Source organism: Simochromis diagramma, unplaced genomic scaffold (assembly GCF_900408965.1).
Source record: "Simochromis diagramma unplaced genomic scaffold, fSimDia1.1 OVJJ01000387.1, whole genome shotgun sequence".
In the NCBI taxonomy this organism is placed as follows: Eukaryota; Metazoa; Chordata; class Actinopteri; order Cichliformes; family Cichlidae; genus Simochromis; species Simochromis diagramma.
Window position 1 is genome coordinate 7,040,939 of NW_024387152.1, and position 19,674 is coordinate 7,060,612.

The following is a 19,674-nucleotide window of genomic DNA, read 5'->3' on the forward strand; positions in this document are numbered from 1 at the left end:
TGAAATTGAACTGTGGGTTTTCTTTTAGAGTAGTCACGTATGTTGCTTATGTATATATATATATTTTTCTATGTTTATGTTACATCTATCTATCTCTAGAATTTTTTTAAAGGACATTAAGAAAGTCTTTCCAAAAAATTCAGCAAAAAGATTCTGATTTCTCACTATAACGAGGGCAGGACTGTGTGTGCGACCTGAAGGAATATTTAAACACATCATATTCAAATATTCAGAACACAAATCAGCACAAGGTACATGTATTTTTTGTAAATAGTTTAATATTAAATAAAAAACGACTCCCATATAAAAAAAAGAAAGCTACAGTCCACAATTTAATCGTCTTTTTTTAACATAAGTATTGAAAGCAAGGGGTAGAATGAGAAAAATACTTAATTACAATTCCCAGAAAAAATTCACAATTCATTGTTTTCTCTCATCTTTCTCTAACAATATAAAATCAAAATAAAACACATTAACTGTACATATGTACAAATCTCCAAGTGTAGAAATTGCATAATCTGCTTTCTTTTTCACTTTTCTTTATTCTTTTTTTGTTATTTTATTTTAAATACAGCTAGAGATGCCAGTACTCTCAGGGGCAGGGCAGTGTGTGGAGGAGAGTTCAAACAGTGACGGGGGAGACAGAGCAAGGATATCACTCCAAATCCACAGTAACACACGGACTCAACAGATCCACATAAGACATTATCGCTCTCTGTGTTTTAAGTATTCCAGCCATCCATTCATCCAATCAAAGGACATACAGTACTTTCTGTAAACACCTGGTTCCTGTTTAACTTCAAAATTAAGCCTCTTTATTTTTTTATTATTTTTAATTTTTTTTTAAATAGACTTATCTCTTGGCTGGGTCTCATCCCATGTAAGTCACCAGAGCTACATGTAATTCTTCACAGAGTCAAGTAACACAGCATCTGAAATGTAAATGGGTTGCCAAATTATGACAAACGGCACTCGTGAGTTGCACTAGATTTGTTGCCGGTTTTGCAATTTTTACAAACATCAGTATGGTTAGTCACTGGGAACCCTGGAGCATTGCAAAATGATTCAAGGTTGTACAAAACAACTTCAAATTAATGTTTTCTGTTGGGTTAACATGGAAACCAGTACATCTCACATGATATGTGAAATTATATTCAATGAAAAACTTTCCTGTTTGTAATCAGCCACTGATATAAACTACCTAAGAAACCTGATTGAGTAAACCACACTAGTTCCTTGGTTTATCCCACATAAAGGTTATATCATACTTTGAAAAAAAGGGGAGAAAAAGTCAAGTTTTTTTCCTTCTTGTAGTCTCTTTCAGCACCGCCTGAAAACCTGGAACATTTCTCTAAAATACAAGCACAAAGAGACGTTCATCTTACTAAAAAGACAAAGTCTCACTGAAATGAAAAACATCCTGACAGTGGGGGGGCTCAGCAACAGCACTGTTGTCCAACACACACACACACGCACACACGCACACACACACACACACACACACTCAACAGAGAGCATCGTTCAAGTAGATGGGCTTCGTCCTGACTCACAGTAACACACTGATGAGAAGAAAACATTACTCGTTTGTTATTTTCATGTTTTCTCATTAATATAATTCTAACACCAACCTAATTGACAGATCATTGTTCACAATGTAACGCAACCATTATTTTGTGACCTAAGAGAAAACACAAGTGAAAAAAGTATCCACAAAATCTCTCTTCATGTTTTTCACCTTTTGAAATAAACTCAGACTAGATCTTTCTCCTATCTGTTCATAGTGGTTGCCATAACAATGGTTGACATGACAGCATCATATTAGTGCAGTTGATTTTTTTTTTAAGGTCTAAAACAGTAGTGATGAGGTTGGAGAGATGGAGGGGTATACAGAGGCATCTGGTTGCCTTTCATTGGTGAACAGCTCTGAATGATGGCACCCTCCACCAATCACTGCCTTTGAGACCTGGCGCCTCGTCGCCGCCTGCCGCGCACTGACCTCTCAGGCTTCAGCAGTGCTGTCTGGAACGGGAGAGAGTGTGAGAGAAGAGTCACATCAGGCTCATATCTTTGCAGTTGCCAGTGGTGGAATGACTTTGCACTGCAGTCAGAACTGCACAATCATTGAGAAGACTCACAGCACCAAACAGAAACTGCTCCCTTCAGCAAATCCTTTACACTGAATCCTGCACATCAAGCTTGCACAACCCAAGCCCCCCTCATGTCTTGACATTATATTATCTGCTATTATATGACATAATGTGATATCATTGAAAGGCCCTAACATCCAAGAGTGTTGAATATTTTTCTTAAATGCTGGTTGTTAGTGGCATTTCTTGTGCCGCATTGTCATTAATGTGGTATTTCTACACTTCAAGGATGAAAAAGTTAAAATACTTCGATTCACTGCACACCACCTATCTGATGCTATGAAGATGTCAAATAGCATTATATTAGCTTCATTGTTCTTTACACCCATGCTAGCAGCTTTGAGAGGAGTCGAAGGATTTTAACGGTACCATTAGGTCTGTGTGATATGACCAAAATCTCATATCCCGATTTAACACATCTATTGTTCCGACAACGATATAAATCACAAAAATGTAAAAATGTTCTGTAAAGTCTGTGAATCTCGGGCAGCTCGACTTACGTAAAGTGTTTTTAGCTGGGCGTCGTGTACCTGGAGTCAAATGTTTGAACCAATGCATGAATCTATACATTTTTAGACATAAGTTCTAATGGCCGCCATTTTCTTTGTGAGTATTTATTACACATTGTGCTGCGGGGAAAAGCCTGTTCTAACGTTTGAGTCTAAGGTTTATTTTTTAGCATCTGACGGCTCTTTGTTGCTTCTCATCCGTAAACACTTTGCATACTCTTTCACATGATTCACTTTATATTGAAACGTCTCAACAGGATCTTGAGCTTTATTGTGAAAGGTTTATGTGGAAAATAAACAAGCGGACGGCGGAGCCACGCGATGGTTTTACCGTTGTTGTTGCTAACAACAACGCATAAAAACAGTTGCCTGTCTGTCCGTAGTGTGGTTATATTAAATATAAGAGAAAGAGAGAATTTGACGAAATTAATATAGCCACTACAGTGACTATCAAAACGATGAAAAAACATTGCCGTAAACAGCTTATTTTGTGACACCACGAAACAAACAATAGCGTAATATGAAAGATTTTTATATTGTCGTCCGATATATCGTTATATCGAACAGCCCTGGGTACCATGACTCTGTGATGAATGCTTATCAATCAATGGTTCTTTCTTCATTATATAGTTTTACTTTATTACATTTTGTATTCACTCATATTATAGTGCCTCTCTTCCATTCTTTACCTAACAAAACAAAACTGAATACATGATTTACTTTTATGCCATTTCTTCTGTGTGGTTTTGAGTGCCTATTCCACAGTATACAGACTTTAGGCAAGAAAAGATATAGTATATGATTAAGTTTTATTCGAGGTGTCGAAAGATTGTTTGTGTTTCCAGCCTTACATACAAATGATGTGTGGCAACGAGCACTGTTACCATCAACTCTATTGAAGTCAAATCTCACTTCAAAGTAAATGACTTAATGTTCGTGGAGATCAGTTTGTGAGATCAAATGTCTAAGATAGGATCAATAAACAGGAAATCTATTACTTTGTTTCTGCAGTACTCAGAGAAGAAATAAAAATATAAGACCTTGTTGATACTTGGGTCTGATTAGGCCTCTGGACCCACTTGTTACCTGGTTTCAGGTTTCCCTACAGACTGTTTTAACAAGTACATGTGTCAGTGCTGCCAACTCAACAGCTGTTGATGGATTTTCACCAGAAGCCATGCACGTTAACCTCAAAGTGTGTTAACATGCAAGTCACATATAGTCATTTAAAACATGCCAAACTGTGGAAAAGTAACAACAGCAAATACCAACAGCTGGGGGAAAACAAGGGCCTTCTTTAAGACTGCAAAGAGTCTGACTAAGAACATTTGAATAGAACTGGTGAGAGGTAAACAACAGCCAGCCCTTCTGCTAAAGAACAATAGATCCATAAGTCATCGAGAGGGAGACAAGTCTTACTGTAGCCTTGGTTTCCTCTAGTGCTGTAGCATCCACGTCTCTGAAGTCTTCTAACACATTCTGAAGCCTGATAAAGTAAGAAACGCATTAGTATGCACTACAGTATGCCAAATACACCTGACAGGACAGTTATTATAGAACTGCATGTGGGAAACACTCTGATTTTTACTGGAAATTGAATTATCCAGGCAACTTTCTGTATCGAGTACAACTGAGAAATTAACCATCTTAAAAGGAGTCTTACGTTTGTTTCCTTTTCCTTCCTCTTCTGGCTCCAGCCACTGCTCCTGCTTGGTCCTTTGTGTAACCAGAAATCATGTTAAAAGGTTATTATGATTAAATCATGCATCATTGTTTTACATTTCAGCTACTTAAATTCATCAAAAGCCTATAACCAACCATTGTTAAAGTCCACATTCTGGTGTATAAAAGAAGCAAAAACATTTTTGCCTTTGAGTATAAAGGAAACAGAAGACTTGGGCGCTCACCATTCCCTGTTCAGAGTGCAGCAATGTCCCAGTTGTCTCTTCAGTGGGCCTACTATTGCATCCATCCCCAGGACTGAGATACCCTACTTGGGGAAGATGCCCCTGCCTATCCACACCTGGATCTACATAAGGGCACATAGATGCAGCAGGCCCAGCACAGTCTGTCTTGGCCTCCTCCAGGTATATAGGTGGAAGAGGAGGTTCTGGATGAGTATGTCCCTCTACCATAACTGGTTTCCTTTGTAAGGGGGACACAGACCCATCTTCAGTGGGTTTGGGTGTCCCTTGGGCTGGAGAATGGGCTGCTGCTTCCAGACTAAGTCGGGATAAGTCTGGGTTGCGTAGGGAACAAGCCCGCCGTGGGCTAAGGGAAACTGGGGCACTTGCCTGTGGCAGAGTTGGGACAGTTGTGGACGGTGTATGGTGCTCCACAGGAAAAGAAACTGGAGGTAAGGCACAGAAGGGTGAAGTGGGGTCAGATGGCCCCAAATGGGCCCCATCTTCCTGCTCTTTAGCACTGACTTGAAGAAAAGAGGTATAAATCGTGTCCATGAAAGAAGTATAAGGATCAATGACAGATCTGCCCTCAGATCCTCGCTGAGAGGCTGGAGTGGATTCTTGGGCAGGAGCTGGAGCTAGAGCTGGAACAGGACTTGGGATCACTTCAGGAGTGATTTGACTGGCTGGTATGTCTTCCTGTGGGGCAGGGCTTTGCACTTCCTGCAAGGATACTGGCTTCTCTCCCTCTGAGGCTGGAGCAAGGTTCAGCTGGAGGAGCAAAAAGAAAAAGATATGTTAAGTAACTTTCAAAGATCCAGAAAGTATTAGAGAATTAAAAATGTGTTTTCTCTTTGTTGCAAAATTGCCTAAAATTATATAATCCTCCATTTATATATGAACATTCAACTTTAAATTGTCTTTAGATTTTCTTAAAGCATCCAGGAGGAAAAACAAATCTAAATCTTTCAACATCTGATGATACTGAATTCAGTCAGTATAATGCAACACTTGTCTGAGCGTGGATTTAATTTTTCACTTACAAACCCCCCCCCAAAAAAAAACCAAACTATTTTTACACACTTCCAGATCAAACCACAACAGGGCTTTTTTTAAAATAAATGATAACATCTGTAAAGTATTGATGTAATATGAGAAGAACTCAAATTTTATAGAAAACAACACAATCCTCAAAAGTGAAGCTTTATGACACAGATGTTGCAGCGGATATAATCTGCAGCTGCTGTAACTGAAACATTACAGCCATTCCCAGAGAAAAGTTAGTGTCTTAACTTTTTGGACACCATAGTTCACTGAAGAAAAGAAAAAAAAACAACAACATTTTTTAGTGAATCTAGGAAACACCATTTCTCAAATTGTGGCACATTATTTTGTGCAGCACATATGCATTCACATTCACCCACTTAGGATTTTCTTAACAAATGCAACATGGTGTTTGCAGCTAGAGGAAGGTTATTATGGAAAACAGCAAATCCTTAACACTAGTATGTACAGTAAAGAAAGGATAAAAATGCCGTGTTCTCCAGACTTCATGCTAGGTATGTACCTGTATGTTGTTGAGTAAGTTGATTGCTCCATCATGGCCCTGTAGCAGTGGCATCCCCAAAGCAGAGGCCTGGACTGGTGGTAGAAGAATGGAACCTGCTCCAATCCCCACAATGTTATGGAGGCCTGTGAGGCCAGGAAGATCTCCTATAAAGCAAAAAATACACTAATACACAGTGTATAAAAAAATACTGCAATAGAGTCCCTGCAGAGTTTAAAGTTTAACACTGAAAGGCAAATAATATTTATTCCTAAAACAATGAGAAAGACGTATAACACAGGGTGTGTGCGAACTCACCTAATATAGCAGGGTTCAGCAAAGTGGGGAGTAACTGTTGGAGGATGGGGTTGTCCTTGCTTTGAAGAGATACGGGTATGAGCGTGTCAACACCAGCATCTGTGGGTACCTGAAGTGGATATAAAGGTTTGGGGTTTCAGACAATGAATTATAAAATAAATAAAGTATGGCTGAAAAAACCAGGAGACATAAATAAATTCTTCACATATATTAACTTAGTATTTCAGTATAAAAAAAAAACTAAACAAAAAAGGTTTTGGAGAATGCACACATTGCATTTTTGCAAAGGCTGAAAGGAACACCTCCCACTCCTCACACATTATCATCATCATCATCATTATCCTTATTGCGTTTCTTCTTTTAGTTACTGTTGAGTGTTTTTTCTATGTTCATATATTTGAACTATAAACAGGATGAAAAACTATCCATTCATGCCACATGCCAATGGGTACATTAAAACAGTAACCAAAACCAATTGTAAAGTGTGAGGGTTTTATTATAAAGCAGGGTAGCAAAAAAGGAAAGAAATTTGGGAAACTAATGCAGTAAAAAACAATGGAGGAGTTAAGGAAATGAGTTTAGTTTTTCCAAGGGAAACTAGGATGACCTCAGAGGAAAGAGCTATAGGAAATCGGAGCGTACCTGAGGTTGGGTATGTTGGGTTTGCTGTGCAGGAGCTAATTGGGTATTGGGAGGCGGGTGGAGCTCAGCAGAGCTCAGGGCAGCAGTGAGCAAGGCAGGGCTGAGGGGCAGGAAGGCTGCAGAGGGAGGAGGAAGAGTGGCGGGAATGAGTAGAGACTGAAGGGCTTGGATAGAGCCTTCAGCTCCTGCAGGAATAGGAAGGAGGCCCTGAGTGACCTCCAAGAGCCCTGGCCCAGTTAGGGTTGATGGGTCCAGCAGGCCAGAGGTCTTATCCAGACTGAGGCCCTCTAATGTAGTAGAGATCTGCTGTGACTGCTGAATAGGAACTTCCAAGCTGACCTGGCTCAACTGACCCAGCGCAGATAGAGGTAACAAGGAAGCCTGCTGTTGCAACAAGGAGGCCATTAGCAGAGCGTGAAGGTTGGGTTTTTCTGTCAAATCAGCCTCCTGCACTGCAGAAGGGGCTGACGCTGGGGCTGGAAGTGGATTCAGCAGCCCTAAAAGGTTCAGAGGGAACTCCCCTTGGGCACCACTCAACAGGGGCAACAAGGGAAACAGATGATTGTTGTTAATCTGCAGTTGCTTTTGTTGTTGGTCTTGGTGTTGCTGCTGTGCATCTTCTTGCTGTGTTATCAGTAACTGCTGCTGTTGCTGCTCTGACTGCTGGTCTGACAGATTATGTGGTGGCTGCGGTGCAACACTGGCAGGAGGTACTTGTGCATGTTGTCCTCCCAACCAAAGGCCCCCTAGGGGCAATGAAGCCAGGACTGTGGGGTCCAGGACAGATGGTACTCCTCCTGTAGACGACAGCAGCTGGAGCAGCTGCTCTTGGTTCATGAAGGGAAAGGCCTCTGCCAGACTTAAAGGAGTGGCTGAGTCACCTACAGCTGAAGGGTTAGGAGGACTGTGATTCTCTCCTTGACGAGAGGAGCTAGTGAGCCCGGGACTGGTGGCTAGAGGTTTGGTCAATGTGGAGATCTTTGGGTCCCCAAATTCAGACTCCTCCGTTCCTGTGGGAAAAACAGCAATTATTTAAATCTGTTTAAAGTGACTAATCATTCAACACCTTTTTATATGGATCTCGTGCTGGATGGTATGCATCAGTTATATCAGTTATCACTCTGATTCAGAGCAACAAGAAAAAAAAAAAATAATGCACCCCTTGTTCTTGACATATATTGCTCAAAAAAATAAGGAACCATTTGTTTATCACAGTATAACCAAGCAGTTAAAATTTAGGGATATCAATCTCTCCAGTTAGACAGCATAAACCAATGGAGGAACAAAAGGACCAAGTCCAGTGCCCCACAGACTGTCAGAAAGAGACTCTAGAAGCATGAGGTCCCTACCATCCTTTAGCAGGACCACCAGAGAACACTACAACTGGCAGACCTGCCACTGGTGCCATTTTCTTTTCACAATGGTTGCCACTTCTTAACTGGACAGATTGATATCCCTGAAGTCTAACCGGCATGTTTTACTGTGATGCTCCCTTATTTGTGTATTTATTATCTTGTGTAGAATAATCTGTAAAGCCCATTTAAAGGGGGAATTCAGCTACAAATACAACTCACATTAAAAATAAGAATGACAAAAACAAATCTGATGTCTATATGTGTAGACAACCAAATTAATTCAATAAAAATTACAAGTTTAGGGTGTACTTGTAAAACTAAAACCATGAATAACATCCTCACCTGCAGTTTGATTTCCTGGGGAAGATGTCTCAACATCAGAGGTATGGCTGGAAGAGTTGCCCTCCCCTTGGGGAACATTAGAAGATGCTGCAAGAATGGCCAGGACGTGGTTGCTAAGATCTAGAGGCTTTGGGGAAGTGGATACCCCTACAGGAACACTGCCTTGAGGATGACTAAGGTCCACTGACGTAGGTTCGTTCTTACTAATAATCTCTCTTGTGACAGTGCCCTGAGGTGAGGCAACCTGTAAAGATGACTGGGAAGCAGGATCTACTGAAGGAATGTGATTATCGGTTCGTTGATGCTTGCCAAAGGGAGATGGGGGTGTCTGCTGAGATGGGCTGCTGCTGTTGTGGAAATCTGAGTTTGGTAACACTGTGCACGAAGAATCTTTTTGAAGAGGAGTTGACTTAGTGGACTGACGATGAAGATGAGACTGCGCTGATGTGAACTGAGAGGAGGAGGGAGGAGGAGAAAGTGGCTGTGGACTCAATGGGGGAGAATTAGTGTTATCTGTCCGGCAAGGTGACCGAGTCGGCGAGTCCCTGACATTAGACTGATGGGTTGGAGATGAAGGTGACTGCTTGGGGCTCTGTTTATTAGTGTGTCCACCTCCTTCAACAGACACAGATCCAGACTGAGCTAAGGCAGAGCTGGATGCTGAGACTGTGGCCTGCGCATTCTGCAAACTGAGCAGGTGTAACAGGGCAGACAAAGGCTGGGTTGGAGGATCCAAGCCAAGAGGGGTGGCTGTGGGTGTCGGTCCTGTAGTGAAGTCCAGGGCCTCATTTGGGCGCAGAGGCCTGGAAAGCTGTGCCGTCTGTCGAGGAGCAGGGAACCTGGGCATCTGCCCAGAGAGGAGTTGATGATGGTTATCCAACATGATGGCATTCTGATTCTGCACAGCTGAGGTAGAGGAAGAATGCGAGGAGGAGGAGGGGAATGAAGTGGACGAGGAGGAAAGATTGATAACTGTAGCAGAAACAGCATCTTCTGGTGGGGTCTTCCGCAGCCCATTACAGAGCTGCTTGGTGTCTGTTAGCATGCTGAGGACTGTGGGAGATCGACGCTGCCGCTTCCTATACGATGTGTTACGCTCTGCTGATTGTGGCAGATGGGACGAGGAGGAAGCCAGGGACTGGACCAGAGAGTGGGATGGAGGAAAGAAAACAGTGGAGGCTGCTGCAAGGGAGGGATGGGGAAGCCTAGAAGAAGCAATGGAGGAGGGAGAGTGGCTGTTATGTAAAGTGCTGTTTGTTACCTTTGATGCCTGTTGCTGCTGTGCCTCTTTCAGGACCTCCAGAGAAGAGGCCAAGCTCACTGCATTGCTGGCCACATTTGACCTCTGGCCCTGGGTTATCTGGTTAGCCAGCTGAGCCTTGGCAGCTGCAGAGAGGAGGCTACTTGCAGGGAAAGAAGCTGGATGTGGCAGCTTGCCCTGATGGCTATGGTGGTGGTTCAGATATGGCCCCAGAGGTAAACTAGAGGGCCCTGCAGAGTTCAACCCAAACACTTGTGATCCTGCAGTGGAGGTTGGAGTCTTTGAGGACTTTGAGGAAAGACCATGAGGGTTACTACTGCTTTGGTTGGTCAGTAAGGAGGGATTATTAGGGTTTAGGAGGTGGTGATTATTAGTGCTGCTATTGCCTGAGTTCTTGAACTGCTCCAAGATGTCTTCCAGCTTGTATTTGGGAAGCTGGGGGCTGGGGTTTGGAGAGCCACTGGGAAGTGGGGAGTGTGGAGAGGAAGAGGTGGATTTCCTTCTCTGAGGCAAGTTATTTCCCATCAGTGTTCCTCCTGCTGCTGGTAAGCCTCCTCCCTGCTCAGACAGAGAGGATGGAGAAGCTGATGGGTGGCAGGAGCGCTGGTGTGGAGACATAGACATGTTATGGACAGAGGGAGAGAGGGAGGGTGGGGTAGAACCTCCCACAATTACAACATGAGGATGATGAGGGTGAGTCTGTGTTCCTCTTCCTCCTCCACCAAGGGTAACAGGGGACGAGGGGGGAGGTGAAGAGAGGGGTCCTAGCCGAGGAGAAACAGGAGTCTCTGGGGTTTTAGGTGTTCTTTGACTTTGACTGTTGCTTTGAGGAGTGGGAGTACGGGGTGACCTCTGGGGGGTGCTGTACGCTGGAAATGAGCTGGAGGAAGAACTGGAAGATGCTGAGAAAGCAGGATGGTGAAGTCTTCTGAAGGCATCTAGTGGATAGTGAGAGTTTGTGGCTGGGTGAAGGACAGAGGAGGAGCCATTGTAAGGATAAATAAAATGGTGAGAGGATTTAGGACTGGTGCAGGGGTTTGGGTGAAGGTTGTTCTGGGGTCGAGCTGGGACTGGATGGAGTTTGGGACAGAAAATGCCACGGTCCTCTTCTTCACGCTCTGTGGATTCGCCCTTTGTATCACGACCGTCCACCCGATTGCTCATCTCTGGAAGTGGGAACAAAAAAAATACAGCTTGTTACTAAATTTTCCCGAGACCACTAAATGGTTTACAGAGTAATTATTGTGAAAGACAAGTCTGCCATAATTTCTTGTCCCTTTAATGTATGAACTGTGATATAATTGCCAGAAAATTCATTTTTAAGGAATGTTTATTGAACAGTCTGAAAAAAATATATATATAAATTTGCATGACTTTTAATTCGTAAATTTTTTACATCTGTCAATTTTGTGCAATTTAATTGCTTAAAAAAGTATTGTGAAATTTATTTAGGTTTTTCGATACATTTGTTGTTACAGGCTGTAAAAAGCATTTAAACAACCAATTTTTAGTAATTGAGGTAAATGGTGTGAAATTTGTTTTTGTTTTTTTCTAAAAATCAAACATTGAAATTATAACTAATATGTGCAAAAGAACATTTTACTTTTGTTATCCAATGGTTGCTGAATAATCAGAATGGAGGCCAAGCTCTGCAATACAAAAATATCCCAAAACCAATTAAAATTAATAATAATCTAGAGAAAAGCGAGCAGTTATCTAACCAGATGTGGATTAATGAAGGAATATAACTGCACAGAGTGCATTGGAAAGGCCTGGTTCAACAGTTGCTCCTCACCACCCCATGTGGCTCTCCAACTTGTCGTGTATACAAGGAGTGTTAACACTAATAACACCATACTAAAATATCCAGTTCACATGACTTGAGTCAGAGCAGCTCTGTCCATTCAAATAATTCCTATTTTACCCAAATTTTTAACAGAATTGAAGATAGTTGTGTCTCAACACTGATTTTTACCAAAATACAAACAGTTTTTGGGTGGAAATAAGATACAATAAAGTGGAGGAAACAAAGCACGCCAGAACTGGAAATCATCGTTTTCCTGAATCTCTTCTGTTCTTAGGGTGAAAGGACATCAATACTACAGCAGTTTGAATTCTGTGTGGCTGACAGCTGCTGCATTCAACAACACAAATGCAGATCTACAAGAAACAAATTTCCTTTCAAACCACACCCACCAGCTCCCACAGGATTTCCGGCAGTCACTGGCTACTCATGCAGATGGCCAAATCCACTCCCACATGCATCTCACAGTCAAACACATGTGATCCATAATATGGATGCAAAATTATGTGTGTAAGGCTGTGGCTTAAAGTGTAATAAATTGCATCGAAACATTGTGGATTCTGTTAGAGTTTCTCTGATATTCTACTAATCGAAACAGAGTGCAAGAGAGTAGAATGGTGAGCTAGAAGGAACTGGATTTGAAGGCTGACTTGAAGACACTTTATTAATAACAGCCTCTTAATTTCATAAATGAAATTTCATCTTTAATTGGTTCTACGATCATGGTAATACTGATCGTGTATTCTCACGTAGAAATTAGGGGTGCAACGATACACAAAATTCACGGTTCGGTTCGGTTCGATACTTTGGTGTCACGGTTCAATATTTTTTCGATACAAAAAAAAATGTTCATGCATTTTTAATTTGTCATTTATTAAAATTATAAATATATATTTTAACTCAAAAGTACAGTTTTTAAATTTAACCCTAACCCTTGTGCGTGTTTTTTATTTTGACAGCGAATGCGCACCTGCGGACCACTTATGTGCAGCCCTGGTTATTTAGCTCATCATATTGCAGCCACAGAAATTCTTTTGTCCATGAAACCATAAAGCTGCACTTTCTTTTTGCCTTATAGTCTGATTTGTCATAACTTCTCCGTTTTGTGGTAAGCTTTTCTTTGGCTGTCACTTCTTCACCCTGACCTGTCTTATTTGGCTCAGCAGAACTGAAATGCTTTTACACGCTCACTCACATAAGCTCAGCGATTCTCTGCGTGATCAACCTCTCACATGTTTAAGCTTGCTGCGGGAGATTTCACTTGTCATGTTTGCATAGTAAGCTAACGATTAATAAGACGATGTCAGAGGAATTGGTGCACAAATTATCATCACTCACAGATCAGTGCTGTCGCTCTCTATACACAGTTCGCACGATTGCAAAGTGAAAGCAAAAAAACAAGCGCAAATTCAAACGCGACTTCAATATGTCACATATTGACAGTGGCTCACCGATGCCAATGACATAATTACCCAGCTACATTTCTGAAAGAATGCAAAAGCATTGACATATATTTTTCCTACAATAGCCCGACGGGCAGGGAAGAGATAGATTTTGGTAGCCCGACTGAAAAAAATCGCTAGCTCCGGGACATCGGGCTAGCGATATTGCAAGCCCTGTATCTGATTGAGGAATCACTCATCTTTGTAAAAGAGAGTTTATTACAGAGAAATGTCTCTTTCCAAAATAAAAGCTATACTATCCGCTTCTTCTGGGCTATATTCTCAGCAGCATAAGGAGAATCATGTGCTAACAGCTGTCTAAATGACTCGGCTAAAGTTAGTAGCATGCTTGCTTTTTTTTGTCTGCTTCCACTTGTCTTTGCACTAGGATGATATCGGCGTAAATGTGCAGTCATATTCGTTGTGTTCCCACTAGTGCTTTCAGGTTAATCTCGTTGAAATGACCTTAACGCCACAACACGGCAAATCTCCGTTAACGAGCTACCGCCGATCGCTCTGTGCATGGGGCTAGACGGCAAACACGTTAACGAGCTAACTGCGCTAACACACTAGTTCACACCAATGTAATTGAGCATTGCATGGCACATCCAACATACTGTTTTACTTTAGTCCATGACTCGCTTACCTTCAGGGTCATACGTCACATGAAAACCAAAATAATTCCAAACGCCAGATCTGAATGAGGTTCAATTTGCCTGTTGCAAGTAGAGCTTAACTTCTGTCTCGCTAGCTTGCCCTGCGCTCTTCCTTCTGACTATGCTGTCTGTGTTGAGCGCTCAGTGGATCTGCGCTCGACAGTGCAGCCTAGGCGGAGTAGTCGAACACAGATTCACTGAGCGCTCAACACAGACAGCATTGTCAGAAGGAAAATTGATAAAATAAATTACAAATGTTGTATTGTTCGATACATATGCGTACCGAACCGAAAGCACTGTATCGAACGGTTCAATATCGATACGAATATCGTTGCACCCCTAGTAGAAATGTGTGCAAAGTCCTTTACCTGATGTTACTGCTGTGCACACAACACTGTCAACATTAAAGGCTGTGAGGGGAACCTGTCAACATCGTCCATAGAGACTTTATTCAAAGAAAAATTAAAACCCAGCATTTTCTGATTTTCAGCTTTTCTTTTTAAGGAAAAAAAGTATCACTCAAATGTTTATGTTTTTTTATTAGATATTATCTAAGAGCAAACTGATAAATGAGTACCATGTCTCAAACCTACTGCATGTCATTGCTCACCTTGGTTACCTGGATGGTGAAAGCTGGCAAAGGGCAGCTGTGAAGCCTGCATACTCCGACACAGGGCAGCCATTGCCACCACTTTCCTGCGATGATTACAGAGTTTGGTCATGTCCTGCTCTGCTTTGCCCAGTGGCTGGCTGTGCTGTTCCACCTTCACACCCACTGTGAAGTTGAAAACCTGCACAACAGCAAAAAGGAGGATTAGAACGAATTCAGACAAAACTTTATGGAGAATATGTAAATAGATTTTCTCTGTACTTTTATGCAACTGTTACACAGTAGTTTTTGCTTCCCTTAAGTATGTGAGGTTCTGTTTTGGTCAGGATGACGTAAATTTTGTTATCAGAGGGTGAAAGCGAGGCCCTGTGCAGACATCTGTGTCCCAATCAATTTGTTGTGACTACTTGAACAGACAAATCTAACTAGACATGCTTCCTATAAGTATTCTCCATGCCGACTAGGAAAAATGTACAACAGCTGCTTAGCTGTGGTCCACAAGTATATTTGTGACACAAGAATGAGAGTGAGATTAACACTACAGAGCTTACTGAATCTAAAACTCTGTTGTGTATTGCCAAACCTTACTAGAAACACACAAATCAACAGCACAAACAAACTGACAGACTGACAACACCTTGTTGATGATGAGAGGACACTCGAGGCCACATTTGCAGGTGCCATCAGTCATCAGATAGGTCTTGACCTCTTCCAGATTGGACAGGGTTGTGCCACTGGGACTACAGGAAGAAGGCAGAGAGAAACTGTAACAAATGAGACACAGTTAAAGCACAAACTCTGCCCTGGCTCTGAACCTAACACCAGCCAGTGCAAAATGTCAAAAAATGCAACTATGCGTAGGGTGTAAAGGGGTGGACAATGATGTATGACAGGAGTTGTTCAAGGCCAGAAGAAAATTGAGCGTGACACATAATCGCAAGGCATAGCAGCCACAGAAGGAACTTTTCCTTTCAAGAATCATTTGTAGGCAGCATTATGGTGCAACTGAGCCAAATCAATTTGAGCTCAAGCTAAAGCTGCAGCTCTCAGAGCAGAGACATGTATACTGTTCATTCTAGGAAAGCGTTTGCCAACCTTTAATATCAACAAAGTCATTCATGAACAACTTATGGGAGACCAGCCATTTATGGGTCTACATCCATACTAGCCACTGGTAGTGAGGTTCAGCAAAACTAGGAGTAAGGTGTCAGCTGATAAACAAACTACTTGTGCATTTTTCAATTCCATCATAACATTCATGCAGTTTGTGTTTTTTTTCCTGGTTAGAGCCATGGGGAGCTAATGGAGAAGGGCAAGAGAGCTACATGCTTGAGACTCCCAGTCAATAAGTAAAAGTTTCCCTGCTGACTGTACAAATGTGCAGAAGATAATTATAAAAAAAAAAGGTTTGATTCAATCCAGTTCAATGAGAGAAACCACTAGTGTCATTTGCAAACACTGCTGACCCATACGAGAGTCTGAAGGACACAAATCCACTCCTGTGGTGCTTCTACACCTGTAAAATGCACAAACTGGCCCAATAATTAAAAAATATTCCATGGAGAATTGGCAACATATAGCACAATCTCCTGTGAAGCGTTAAGTCTCAATCAGGGTATATCTAACAAAAAGCAAAGTTTCAGAGTCTTGCTCCAGGGCTGGGGTGTCTGGCATTAGATAGGTTACTAGTTAGTAATGCAGGTTATGGCTAACATTAAAATGAACAGTTAATTTCAGCCAAGTTTCTTTCCAACTCAGTGGCTAATAATGAGTAATACAAAATTTCATATTTACAATGTCACATTTTATGTCTAAATTCAAGCATGATCCAAACCACTGCTCAACAAAAATATTGTTATCCAAATGGAAATACTTTTTTCTCTGCCTCAGCTGCCCAGTATTAAGGCAAAGGGAATCCTTTCACAGCAAAAGAAGAGGGCAAGTGTGGAGTGGAGCACAACTGCAGTAAATCTAAGAAGTCTTTAGGTGATCTTCAGGATGAACAACTGATAACAAAGAAAAAAGTATGTTTCTCTTTGGTAGAAACAACATAATATATATAAAAAGCCTAAATCTGTCACTTGCTTTTGAGCCCCCACTAAGACCTAGTATGCTTGAAAAGATGAGTATTTAAAACCACCAGAATAAGAATAAATAGAACCAGAATAAGTGCTCACCAGAATAAATAGAACATTATAATTAACACATTTAATTTTACTCACTTTGCACTGCCTAAAAGTGCTAAAACATTTTCTTGTCTTCTTTGTTGTCTATAGCTAGAAACAAACGTCAAAAAACTAATCCAAAACCGCAGTCATCCTGCCAGGTAACATCCCACAAAATATGTTTGCAAACCAGTACTGTCATTTTTCAAGAATACATTATGTAACAATTATTCAGTGGTGTGCTTTCAAAACCTGTTGCCCAACTATTAAAAATCAGCAAGTTCATGTGTGTGGAACCAACGTACCTGACATAGAGTACCTGCCCTCCTTCCACTCTCCTCTGCCAGCCGATGGGGACGTGTATTGCAGTGGTGTGGACCCCATCCTTGTCCCCACTGACAGTATCACTGCCTCCCATCATTTTGTAGCCTGCCAGCACCTTGAAAAGCAGGAAGTGTTAACACATCTTGTCTTTTAACATAAGGAGGGGGGTAACATGAAGGTATCATGTAGTAACAGTTCAGCCTGTCGAGAGTGGACCCAGGGACTGTGCTGCTAAGGAAATTTTAACCATTGTGGTATCCCCTACTGCACAACTTTACTTAAGCACAAAGAAAAATCCAATGCTAAATACTCTTATAGGGGGGAAACAGTTGTTTAGTCTCAGCATCTACTTTGGGTTTCAAGCCATCTATCCTCCCCCTTCATCCTGCTATCTCTACATTATACGGGTTGTCAAGGGTGTCTATACTAAAGCCTCTATGAACCAGATGCTTACTCATCCCCAACCCTTTCATCTGGGACTTGTTGGAGTCTAACCAGAAAAATAGTTCAATTTTTCATGCTTATGCTACAATAAATTTTGCTCTTCTCTTCTGAAAGAGCTTTCCTCATTTAACTGTATATTGTGCACGTATCAGGGAAGTTCACTAAGCCTGAGTGAGTCACTGAAAAAAGTAAACACACAAAAGATGAGTGAATCTTTCTGCAGTAAAGATTTTGCAATCATTAATGTTTTATTTCAAGCAACCTGCATGCTTAATGTTGAGGTCACATTCAGCTTATTACACAACATCAAATATCAATCTCGGATATCAAACATTACAAAATGTACCCTATGCATGGTGATGAAATCAGCCAAGATCTGAACTAAAGTAAGCAGCATGAACATGGGAAGCACTGCAAATTAATTCCACTCTACTAATTCAGCATCATTTCCTTTACTTTTTAGCTGTCATCTGTGTGTCGAAAAGTTCTGGGAAAGTACCCAGCAGTTTCTTTTCTTATGTCTGTGATGAAGATAATACAAGCCCCTAGAGAATGAATGTGATGTAAACATGTTGAAAAGGGGGAGTGGCCACAGCAAAAGAACGGTTTTTGGTTTATTATCAATGTAAAAGTAATACCAAGACAAACAAAAAGAAAGTTGCATACCTTGTCATCTTTGGGAAGCCAGGATCTGTTTTGGCTAGAGTATCCACTGTCCAGTGTACATGCTGGTGGGTTAGAAGCACACTGCCAGTAAAACCTGACTTGCCCAAACACCTCGACTTTCTTCAGCTATGAGGCAGATCCCTCTCTTGAAGGATGACTTCTGCAGATTTATTAGTTCAGTTCACATCAGAGTAGGGATGTGGGTGAAGGTGGAGAGCCTGCAAAGAAAGGTGGAGGTGGATTATGTAATCTGGCAGCGACCCCCGCGGTAAAGACATCGTGCAACAAACCTATTCTGTAACTGATATGATCTAAGCGTGTTTGAAAAACGACGACATCAGATGTATTAGTCTTCCCCAGAAGAACTTCAGAGTAAGCTCTGGCTGCTTTGAAGTAGAAGGGTGTGTTTGCCTAGGCCCGTAGTTTACTCAGTGTTTAGCGACAGTATAAGCAGCTGCAACAACCAACTCCGAAGCGAACACGCTGGCACATGAAAGAGCAATTAATATAGCTCTGAACTGAAGTATCCTTTTTTTTTCTTAATTTTGTATCATAAATAACGTAAAGTATGAAAAAAAACATCCCACAAAGTGCACGGCTCATACACGGCAGCTAGCGTCCAGGCTAACAGCTAAGCTAGCAAGCTACCCTACTTTGTACTGTGTTGTCGTGACAGCTGTCAGGCGCACAAAACACTCCAATACAAAACTCTTGCCCGTTAGCTGCAGTAACAACACACGACCCATGCACAATACCGCGTTGTGAAAAAACCTCTTATAAATCGGATACCTACATCACACTTTACTTATTGATATCCGTTAGCTAACGTCAATATTAGCAGGTCCTACCAACCTTTTCTCTGCGTCAGGCTCTGTGTTGGCGAAGTTTTGGAGTCTTGGCTTTTCTGGCTCGCGGGAGAATCAAGAGTTAGCTGGCTAGCAAACGGGCTAGCCAGATAATGTTTTGAAAACGGCTGATACTTTAATAAATGAGCGCAAAATAAGTCACTGTGTAATCCAATTCCCGTAGCGGTGTGCGCATTCAGCTCTCAGCATTCATACAACGTCTGCCAGTCCGACTTAAAAACAAAGGGCAATAACGCTTCATTTTACTGCGCCTGGGATCTCGGAGCTAACGCTGCAACCAGCTAGGCTAGCTAGCCAGTCAGCTAACTGACTGAAATTTACTTGATTGTGGAGTGTCCCGACAAGACTGAAGGCTGTCCCGCTCCCGGTCTGCAGCTATCCGGCCGTTGCTTTGCTTTCTCTTCTGCTAAACCGTGGAGCTTTCAGGTATATTCCCACAACCATAACGGCCCATGTAATCCCCAATTCACAGTTGCCCACTGTTTTTTTTTTTCTCACAAATTCCGAGCAAAAAATAATGGAGTTTTTACTGTTGAGCATGCGCATTAGACGCTTAAGGAATATTGTACCCGACATGCAACGGGACCTTTGTAGTGTTCCAGACAGACCTGAATGAAGCTGTGTTCAGCTCCTTGACAGAGGACATGATAATGACAGAATAATAACATGTGTT

The 19,674-nt window shown here is 41.7% G+C and overlaps 1 protein-coding gene across 3 annotated transcripts; it reads right to left on the minus strand.

Annotated features, from left to right (window-relative positions):
- Positions 1-797: 797 nt before the first annotated feature.
- mbd6 (methyl-CpG binding domain protein 6) lies at positions 798-19,625 on the minus strand. Of its 3 annotated transcripts, none has more exons than XM_040047588.1 (13): positions 18,988-19,625; positions 18,136-18,353; positions 17,007-17,140; positions 15,174-15,276; positions 14,546-14,717; positions 8,764-11,190; positions 7,067-8,076; positions 6,425-6,533; positions 6,128-6,273; positions 4,564-5,331; positions 4,320-4,372; positions 4,076-4,142; positions 798-2,019 (listed from the first exon to the last, which is right to left on the minus strand). In XM_040047588.1, exons 3-13 carry the CDS (start codon positions 17,120-17,122, stop codon positions 1,948-1,950), a joined length of 5,043 nt encoding a protein of 1,680 aa, XP_039903522.1. In that variant the 5' UTR covers positions 17,123-17,140; positions 18,136-18,353; positions 18,988-19,625; the 3' UTR covers positions 798-1,947. The 3 variants fall into 3 exon arrangements, with proteins under 3 accessions (XP_039903522.1, XP_039903521.1, XP_039903520.1); XM_040047587.1 differs by having other exon boundaries at positions 14,537-14,717; positions 19,323-19,621; XM_040047586.1 differs by having other exon boundaries at positions 14,537-14,717; positions 18,988-19,621.
- Positions 19,626-19,674: the final 49 nt, after the last annotated feature.

Bases quoted from the DNA above. Each gene is read 5' to 3' on its own strand.
- mbd6 (XM_040047587.1), bottom strand. From the start codon at position 17,122: ATGATGGGAGGCAGTGATACTGTCAGTGGGGACAAGGATGGGGTCCAC. The intron at 11,191-14,536 runs GTGAGCAATGAC...TCCCACTTCCAG, and splicing joins TCACCATCCAGGTAACCAAG to AGATGAGCAATCGGGTGGAC. The intron at 6,534-7,066 runs GTACGCTCCGAT...TATCCACTTCAG, and splicing joins CCCAACATACCCAACCTCAG to GTACCCACAGATGCTGGTGT.